The 10,384-nt window shown below is 31.2% G+C and overlaps 1 protein-coding gene across 1 annotated transcript; it reads right to left on the reverse strand.

The window, feature by feature from the left end:
- Positions 1 to 381: 381 nt before the first annotated feature.
- LOC133199744 (low-density lipoprotein receptor-related protein 6-like) lies at positions 382 to 9,435 on the reverse strand. The gene is made up of 10 exons (XM_061335604.1): positions 9,293 to 9,435; positions 8,788 to 8,916; positions 8,305 to 8,413; positions 7,832 to 7,970; positions 4,763 to 4,882; positions 2,626 to 2,853; positions 2,142 to 2,322; positions 1,878 to 2,005; positions 1,591 to 1,747; positions 382 to 502 (listed from the first exon to the last, which is right to left on the reverse strand). Exons 2-10 carry the CDS (start codon positions 8,817 to 8,819, stop codon positions 382 to 384), a joined length of 1,215 nt encoding a protein of 404 aa, XP_061191588.1. The 5' UTR covers positions 8,820 to 8,916; positions 9,293 to 9,435.
- Between the last annotated feature and the right edge of the window lie 949 nt (positions 9,436 to 10,384).

The following is a 10,384-nucleotide window of genomic DNA, read 5'->3' on the forward strand; positions in this document are numbered from 1 at the left end:
GTTCCAAACTAACGTTTTCTTCACAACCACATGTTCTTCCTCCAGGAACTGGTAAGCAAAAGGTACTGCACAGACCATTCCTTACAGAGCAGCTCGTGTTCACTAGGGAAAAGTTTTACTTTAGACTTTCTATAGTTTTGTGACAAGAAAGACTAGGAAATTTTACAATGAAAAGAAGAAACATGCTTTCCTGCCTTCTGAAGTGTTTTTATATCAAAAAGGTTAGATTGGAAATAAAACATATAATTAATCTTTTAATGTATCTACTTTCTTCAGAGTTTGTGTTGGGGTATTTTTGTCAAAAAAATCATACATATGTAGTATGAAAACACCATTCCTTCTAGTTCATGTAACCTGTTATCTGTTATTCACATGCAAGCATTAATTACCATCAATGATGTCGTTAGAATAGATATCAATACTGTCAAGCCGTCCAAGCTCTGGGTGATTCTTCATAAAGGGAACTTCCGTTCCTTTGGTTTTATCAATTTTTGTTATACGTCTAAAATTTAAAAAAGAATTTGGCACGGTACAGCTATATATGTAATTATAACAAGATATTTGCAAATCAATTAGAAAAGCTATTATTTTTATAATGTATGTAAACATTGGATTATTCCCATTTATTAACTCTGTGACAACTGATCATTCAACTCTGTATTTCTATGCTCTAACATAGATGTTTTTCTTTTTGTGGATAATTATCTTCTCATGGATAATATATATATATATATATATATATATATATATATATATATATATATATATATATATATATATATATATATATATATATATATATATATATATTGGATTCAGCCTTTGCAGATTTCATCGTATTTTAATTAAGGTCATCAATTATGCAAAGATGATACAATTTATTTATTTCTTCCTCTTGTGAACTTACATTTCTATAATTTTATTTAATCAGAGACGAAAACATAATGTTATACGCAAATAGTCAAATGAACAGCATAATTAATTGTCGTAAAAAGCAAACGTAGGCGAAAGAATACAACGTTTTTTTGAACTACTTTTTACCCATGACACCAAATACAGTACCTAAATAAATAATACAGTTTACATAAATATTCCAAATCATTTTTTTTTTTATTTTTTAAAATTCAAATCCATTTATCGTGTTTCTAATTTTTCAGTTATTCTGAAAAGAAGGTAAAGTCACCGTTTAAATATAGCTATGTAAACACATAAAATGTAAAGAAATCTGCCGTCACGGTAGCGCTCGCTCCGTGATCAGAAGGTCGTGTGTTCGAATCACGGCTGCGACTGACTTAGTCGATAAAAAATAGATAGCAACTGTTCCTTCGCCAAGCGCTGGGTACTTTGAAGTGAAAGTTGTGGGTCATTCGGATGAGACCTTAAAAACCGATGCCCCGTGTCATGGTAGGCATTGGCACGATAAAGAACCCTCACTGCTCAATGGTCCTGGGTGCCGAGTAAAGGTCTAAATTTGAAGCCCTTCACCGGTATATGGTGACGTCTCTATATAAGTGAAAAATTCTCGAACGGGACGTAAAACAACAAACAATCAATCAATAAAAAATATAACGAGATTGTTATGTATCTTACTGTCTATTCCATGCCGTATAGTACAGAAACTGTCCATTTAACACAATGTCAACAAGTTGTGCATCCTTGTCGGTCATCAAAACGCGTTGGTTTCTTCCATCGAGATCCGAGTATTCTATCGTGTTCCTCTGACCATCAGTCCAGTAGAGTCGATCAGCTAAACAGTATTGCATGTAACTTGTCATATAGAGCAGCGTGTTTAAGTTTTTTTTCTGTTTTGTTAATTATGATCTATAAAAAAAAATATCTATCAAGCGAACATGAAAATAGAGAACTTAAAACCTAACTTTCAAAGTCCAAAGCTAAACCATTTAGGAATCCACCACTGATTGTTACTATGTATTCTTTAGAGGTACCATCCATGAATGCCCTTCCTATTTTGGAAACTTCCAAAGTCTCTGTCCAAAACAGTATTCTGAATGCAGAAGGCATTTAATAAAAATAGTTAATACGGATAATTAGTTCAGAGATACGTACCAGACCTGGTTTAATTAGACTCCGTAATAATTTAATAAAATAATATAATATGACTATTAATAACAAATACATACCCTTTTGCTGAATATAATACAATTGCTCTTGGATTTTGCAAGTCATGTATCAATATTTTGTGAACTAATTGTGTTCTGTGTAAAACTCCAACATAACTGCTATTTGGCTGAGAAGAAATTGCCGTGAAGTAAATGTTTCCGGTTGATTGGTCAACTGCCATACGCTCAGCATAAGCAAAGCCTTGATAAAACATGTAAACAACAAACATTGCTCGATATGTTCATAAGTTTTCATAACGGTTGTAATTATGACATTAAAAACTCTTTATAAGGTTCATTATTACACAAATTACATATGTATTTTCAATTTGTTACATTACACATACATTGACTCTCTCTCTCTCTCTCTCTGTTCAAAAAAATATTCTCATATTTGATCCCCTAAAATAAGGACTATTAGTAAAAAAAAAAACACATTTTCATATACACCCATTTTATATCAATTTTGGAATGGGCAGGAAAAATATAACAAATGTTCAAATACCTGTTACAGTTGTCAAGGTTGATTGTTTTCCTTGAAGAGAAAATACTTGTACTGTTCTCGAAATTGAATTGGAATGAATTATCTCCTTTGTCATTTTATCTAAAGTTATTCCTGAGGTGTGTTGTACATTGATTGGTAGTTTCACAATTTCTTCTGTATTAAAATTGATCTGTAGAATTCGTCCATGGGTGAAATCAGACACAATTATGAAATCTGTATTCTGAATATCTACAAATTAAAGAAAAAAGCTTCAGACACCACAGATTCTGCTAACTCTGTTTCATATTTGGTTTTTTTTTCTCACTAAAGACGATAAGGACCAACTTACAACTAAATTGTATGAAAAACGTTATCACCTGCATAAATTATGAGATTTATGTCTGCCAGCTTTGGAAGTTTTATAATAGCAAAAATAACCTTTCATTGGGTCGTACTTTTTCTGACTTATTCATACCGATTGATGGGCCTTTTTTCTGTTTACTAAATTTGACTATGTGATCAGTACATGGACTCTCGGTGGGTGTCGACAGGGATTCTTTCTCTTCCTAAGCATCTGAACCACCTCTGACATTTCCTGTGGTTCGTGATTTTATTTGGTTCGAACACTGTTCTTTATGTTCATTTTGCAAGTGTACCATTCTTTTTTTAACGGATAAAGATGGGAGTACTTAAGCATGTGTTTTATCTTTCTTAAAAGTACAAAGTACCTTTAGGAACCTCAAAGAGAATGCCGTGGATTATTCAATGACAGTCATAATCAACTATGGATAAAAATGACTGTGAAAGGCACAAATGCATGTATAACAACTTTTGATCAGATTAGAACTGTCTTGCAAGATTATACAAAACGTAAGGTAATCATGATTTAAAGGGATTTATAAAATATCGTTGAACTTCAAAAGATTTATTGCATGTTATTAAACTCTTCTTAGAATTTTGTTTTAAGGGGAGAAAGGACACACGTCTCATGACTCAATTGACATCATAGTCTCTGTTGATATATATGCTAAACGCTGTTAAAATAACCAGTTTTTGTGTAATTTGTTTAGCTTCAACAATTTATATAAACATATTTATTAGTTTTTTTAAGATCATGTCGATATTCACAAATTGTGAAATTGATTGATTCACCCATCCATTTCTTTTCGCTGCCGTCTAACATACCAGTGACGTCATGTATGAATTGATCAAGTGCACGTTGTTTACACGGTCAGTTTTATTTCATAACAACAGATCACAGTGAATGCATCGTGATGGATTTTTTGAACCAGGAATTACAGTTATAAATTTTGCATGTTTGGTACGTAGCTGATATTCTCTGTATTTATTTTGAATTTTTCTTGTTTAAGTTTTCGCGTGATGTCACATGTACAGTCGTTTTACTCGTACTCGGAAAATGTATACGTGAAGGGTTTTTATTATGGTTATAACTTGTGTCCTGTGTGATACTGAGGTAAGCATTGATAACAGTTAATTATTACGACGAAGGACTTCAGTTCAATAATAAATTTTAAAATACTTATGACCGGATTTTTTCTTTCAGTATGAGTTTTTTGTCTTTGAAGCTGCCTTGAAAAGTGCGTAAATTATCCCACCCATATACAGTCTAAATTTTAAAAAAATGCTTTAAGAAGACTAAAACTTTACCAATATTCTTATTAATTATTATTTGTGCGATAAATCACATTATAGACTCAGTAATGGACCCGAAAACATGAAGAATCGAAACTTCATACACACATTATACGGTGCTGTATTTGTGTGGCAATATCTTTTAAATAAGTCAAGAAATCTGGTGACAGAACTGTTTTAAGATGTTTAAGACATACTCAATATACATTATCAATATCATATACAATATACATTATCATATACACAAAATATGAAAAAAATACTGATTGGCTAGATTTTTTTTCACCTCAAAGTTCTGATCCTCTTTGAATATATCAGAAAAGATTTTTATATATAATTGAATAAACTTATATATCTGTTTAAAGAAGAAGCAAAACATGATTTATCGAACAAGATTCTTTTATTACCTCCATGTTTTTCATTTGACATTATTCAACATTGGACTTATCGTAACTGGTAAAAAAATAAATATATCAGACTACCACTCTTAAATATAAATACTCACTACTGTCACATGACTTTTGATCTGCTTGAAGTTGTAAACCAATATCGCATCCACATTTACTTTCGGTTTCTGAAGGAATACAAATATCATCACATCTTCCATTGAGAATTTTACAAGTGCCTACAAAATAAAAAAAATACAATACAAAGATTAATTCAGATGTTTTATCACTGAAAGAAAAAAAAGTACACTTGGGTGATTAAGTAGTTATTACATACTGAAGATAACATGCATTATAAGGGTGAGCATTTCAAAAATATTATTTTTGTGAAGGATAAAAAAATTTTAAAAGTACGGAAGCCCATTGAGGCCAGTTCAGAAAAAGAAATATTTCTTATTGTCACTAGTGTTTAAAATCAATTATCATTGCAATTGCACGCAAAATTTTGCGTTTAAACACAATAATCATTGCGTTTAAACGCAAAGATTGCATTTAATTGCAATGTATAATCTTTGTGTTTAAAGGCAATTATTAATATAAACTTGCTGAGCACAATGGCCCCAGGCATTATTTCTTTCTCGGATTTACGTATTAGGAAAGTGTGTATTGTCTAGCTTTATAGAATCAGCAGGAAAATTTATACAAGAGACATAATGCAGGGCTGTAAAAACAAAGGCAACCAAAGGACGAGACAAGTCCTAATTTAAACTTATTAGACCTCGATATTCTTAATGAAAGTTTGGTCAGTTGCTTACAATCACCAATCACATTTTCTCTTTTGTAATTTTTTCTACTTTGAAACAATTTCAGCAAACAAATTGAATGGATCTTCTAAATAAAAGACCCAAGAAGGGAAAAAAGTGAAAAAACTATCCTCAACATTGCGGTTACAAAGTTTAACCCTTGTATAAAGGGGTTCAGGAAACGACTGATGAAGTGTTAAAATTACGTAAAGCATGATGAAGTATTTAGACTTCAATGTATATTCACAACCCTTCCTATGGTTGCATATACAATAAACACGAGAACATAGGTGATGAAATCATACGAAATCAAATTTAAAATCAAATGAAAACAGATTGGTAAATGTGTACTATCAAACTGACAAGTGCTATCAATACCACTGAAACGTTCTTAATTACAATTAGTTGGGATATGTAAGCAGTTGATCAAAGACTTCATTAAGAGTGGTTTACTCTGTTAGGATGCCATTGTTTTACTACAATTCTCAAAAACAGGAACAAGGTGCAAAACGACACAGAATTTGCATAGAGATATTAATCTTTGAACCAATAATCGCCTACAATAAACACAAAAACACAGGGGAAACAATAATCCAGTTATACAAAAAATGCTAAATAGGATCAGGTGGATTTGAGGAGGGAAGGGTCTTAAGTGCACTTTATAAACCGCTGAAACACTCTTCGCTTCCATGATAACGAATTTATTAAAAAGCAAAAACAAAAACAAACAAACGGTTCTTTAAGGTGTCGGATCCCAGTAATTATGTTTTGGCTTATTGATGTCTGGTTTTAAAACTGAAATATCATTGTTTTTAAATGCAAAACGAATCCCTAAAATAAAGGATTATTGCGTTTTAATGCAAAAAGTATTGCGTTTAGACGCAAAAGTTCTTGTCTTAAAACTCAAAATTTCTTGCGTTTAAACGCAAACTTTTGCGATTAATATAAACGCAATGAAGATAATTGCGATTAAACGCAATGAAGATTATTGCGGTTAAACGCAATGTTTTGCGTTTAAATGCAATAATAATTGCGTTTAAACGCACTAACAAATATTTCTTTCTCTGATCTGACCTCGACTGGCTTCCGTACAAAAGTAAAAAAAAAAAATATAATTTGGAAACAGAGCAGACATAGACCATTAAAACATCAGAGGTAAATCAGGTGCAATGGAGAAGTAAGCATCCCCTGTCGACCAGTCTCGCCGGCAGTATGCCCTTTGTTATTATAAGGTAAACGGGAAAAGATAAGATTTTATTAAATCTGGAAAGAAAGAAAAAAACTACTACACGTCCATAGAATTTTAGCGTCTAATTTCATGCTTCTCATTTATTCTATAATGCTCCCTTTACCCTAACAAAAATTCATTATAGTTAAGTATAAAGAGGATATTCAATGTTTTGTAGATGAATATGCTTCGCACTCTTGAAAATGTAAATCAAAATCCTGTCCCACTCGTGAAATAAATTCCATATTCATCTTCAAAACATTGAATTTTCTGTTTATAACATTTTCTTGGGAATTTGGGAAGGAAAATCAAGAGTTTTGTCGCACTTCTGATATTCTCACACTGTGAGAATACCATTTTGATATCCTTTCACACTGTGTCAGAATATTACTTTTATTCAATAAATAAATTACAGTATTTCACTGTTGAAAATGTAATAAATAATATATGTCACATGTAACTATTTAAGGAATAACTGTCTTATTTTTTGGATTCATGATGTGATTAATCGAGTGGCTTGCGTGATAATTTGCATAAACGCCGAAGGCGTTTATGCATAAAATTATCACGCAAGCCAATCGATTGATCATCGTCATGAATCCAAAAAATCTGAGTTATTCCTTATATTTACATGCCCCTGATTCTGCAAATTCCCGTACTAATAGCCCCGCTTCTCTCTCTATTTGTCCCGCCCCGCACGTGATTTTTTTTAACCGCGCCTATCGATGAACCAGTAGATTTATGTAGAAATAAAGTATTTTTACAATTTGTAATTTTATCTCGGACAAAGACATTGGAAATGTAAATATAGTTATATCAAAGTTGTCTCAAAGTCTTAACTATAGTGAATAAAAGTACTTTTCAGATTTGAAATTTGTGGATTTCAGATTGTAATATTTTATGTTCTATAGTTCATACATATATATTTGTTATATCAAATAGAAGTATTACTTGAATATTAACATATTAATTACAAATTACACATCATTGTTATTGAATTTAAAAGATTTTAAACATTTAAAATCTCAAAAAAATGTTCTAAACTAAGGTAAAGTTTCATAGTAAACTATAGTTTACTATAGTAAATTTTGTAAGGGTAATACCAATAACGGTATACATTTTACATTCCAAATTAGTTGTCAACAGATTACATATACCTCTCAAATCATCTTGTAGAGTTGGATCAAATACCCCAACCTCCATTGGGTTTGGAAATATATTGAAGTAAACTTCTGATGCAGACGATGTTTTGCTTGAAAAATGAATTTCCTCTCCACTTAGCCAGCCAATGAAATCCTAAAAATCATTTAAATGAGATTGGTTTCTTAGTTACTATTTTCATTTTTGCTTCAAAATCTACAACATATTATTAACTTCTACTGCATGTATTCATCTACTCGTAATATTCTGTACGCATTTAAACAGTTTTTGAACTTTAAAATATTGAATCATCTCATTACGCATCAGTACATAATGTTGGCTTACAAAAAATATTTTCCAATAATTTAATTATTTCAAACATACGATATTAAACATGTATGGATGATAAAAAATCTCTAAAATAAATAATTAAAACATGGTTTTCCTAGACATATATACGTTTTTCTTTTAAAGAAAACTTGTCAAGAACCTTGTAAATAAACAGATCTGTTGCACGAGAGGCTATGATATGACTTTTAATGTCTGTCCCGTTGGGCAGTGAACTTTTTACGAGTAGGCCACTCTCCAGCCAAAATAGCCTAAAACAGCAAAAGAAATGTTCTTATTACAAGTATTGTACATGTATTAAGAAATGAAAAAATATTCTAGATGAAGCATTTTTAATTTCTCATGATTTTCTAATCTCCTAATAGAATTTTCCCGCCTCTGGGTATATGTAGCAAGGAACACAATGTTCCATTAGTGAAGCAAAAATTCAAATATATGAACTTCCGATAAATGAATTTGATTGTTACCAGCAAGTATACATTTCCACTCACTTAACCTTATTAGTTAATTACAAAATATTACTTACTTATAATTAAAATGTATATATATTTCTTATATATGATGTGTCTAAAAATAAAAAAAAATCATAAATGAAAGTTTTAAGGGTACAGTTTCAGGAAAATACCTTTGACTTGTAGTGTCATATTTAAGGAACATCGGGTCATCTAAGTCAGATATAATGGTTTTTGGAGGTTTTCTGTACCAGGTTCCTCGTATTATAGAGTATGTAGTAGTTGAGATCCAGAATATCTCACTGTAGAAATAATGATGAATACTTTTTATAAAGAAAAAAAAACAAGAATACTGTATTATACTTTGGTGGTGAAGTTTTAGAACTGAAAGTTTGTATAAGGTCATATGCGCTGTGTAGCATCACAGATTTTCGTGCATGGTGTTTTGAGTCACAGGATAATTTTATAATAGAACTTAAAATGAAAATAAAAAATAACTTTATAAAGAAATACAATCGAACACATAGAAATTAAAGCATAAACAGCTTTAATCCAATCATATATATGTTTTCATAAACCCCAATACAAAGTTTCTTCAATAAACCTATACAGATAAAGAAACAATGGATATGTTCAACTTAGTGAGTTAATTAATATTAATAAATAGTTGTTACAAACCCATTAATTGCGTCAACCGTAAGTGATATGGGTTGCTGAAGGTTGGTGTAAACTGTTGAAGCAGTTCCGTTGTTAAGAGAAAAAGTTCTAATTGAAGACTGGTTAGGTTCAATCCAACCAAGCAAATTAGAAATCCAATCATAATTTAGATCTAAAAGGAAAAAAAAAGAGAAATGGTTGTGGCTTTACATGACATTTCCAGCGCTATCGAGAGATAAGGAAATGCAAAAATCCCCGTTAGTGCATCATTTTAATACCAAAAGTTTCTTAGGTGCGCAAAAGAGCAATAAAGAAATATCATTCCAACAAGAAGCAAGACCCTTGAAAAAGACTTTATAAATTGCATAAAAGCAGTTTTATATATATTTTCTTCTTTCCTTAAATCAGTTCCTTTGTTCCTGCTTCGACATCATGTTAAGAAGACCTTCTTATCGAAAAACACCTTCATTCTAAATTTCCTTTATGTGAAAACTCCATTTAATATTTTAGCATACCTGTTACGGGATTAGTAGAAAGAAGAGTTGAATAACGTTTCGTAAAAATGTCTAGTGTGTATATTTCATTCCTTTTGGCGTCAGCGAAGTAAATCATTCTTGATTTTGCGTTAATGGCAAACGTTGTCATTATTGCTGTAGGAATCTGAAAATATGGAACCCTCCCCGCTTGCCCGTTTAATGCTCTGGTATCCAACATATAAAACACAGTGGCATTATTTACGATAATTCCCTTGTCATAAAACCAGGATCTCTCTGAAATAAAAGTATAAATGACACAGACCAACAATAACATTTATAATACACAATATATAAATTGAAGAAATTGCATTTTTTGTGAAGGGTGGGGATGGGGGTGTCACAAATGTGTTTGACATATATGTATTTATAATTATACGTTACATACCAATGCAAGAAGAACTATCAGTTCCAAGTACATATCCTTCAGCACAGAGGCATTTAGGACCTGATGGAGTGTTGACACAGATGTGCTGGCAATACTGAAGAAAACATGGATCTAAGTAAGAAGTAAGTGAAATGCATTACCGACTTATTATATTTACCATAGAAACATTCAGATCTCAATATCTCATTAAGG

This window comes from Saccostrea echinata, unplaced genomic scaffold (genome assembly GCF_033153115.1).
Source record: "Saccostrea echinata isolate AGI-Se365-2 ecotype Australia unplaced genomic scaffold, CSIRO_AGI_Sech_v1 ptg000035l, whole genome shotgun sequence".
Classification (NCBI taxonomy): Eukaryota; Metazoa; Mollusca; class Bivalvia; order Ostreida; family Ostreidae; genus Saccostrea; species Saccostrea echinata.

Bases quoted from the DNA above. Each gene is read 5' to 3' on its own strand.
- LOC133199744 (XM_061335604.1), bottom strand. From the start codon at position 8,819: ATGTTCCTTAAATATGACACTACAAGTCAAAG. The intron at 8,414-8,787 runs GTATTTTCCTGA...TTGCTGTTTTAG, and splicing joins TATGACACTACAAGTCAAAG to GCTATTTTGGCTGGAGAGTG. The intron at 2,323-2,625 runs GTATTTGAACAT...TGTTTTATCAAG, and splicing joins AACCTTGACAACTGTAACAG to GCTTTGCTTATGCTGAGCGT.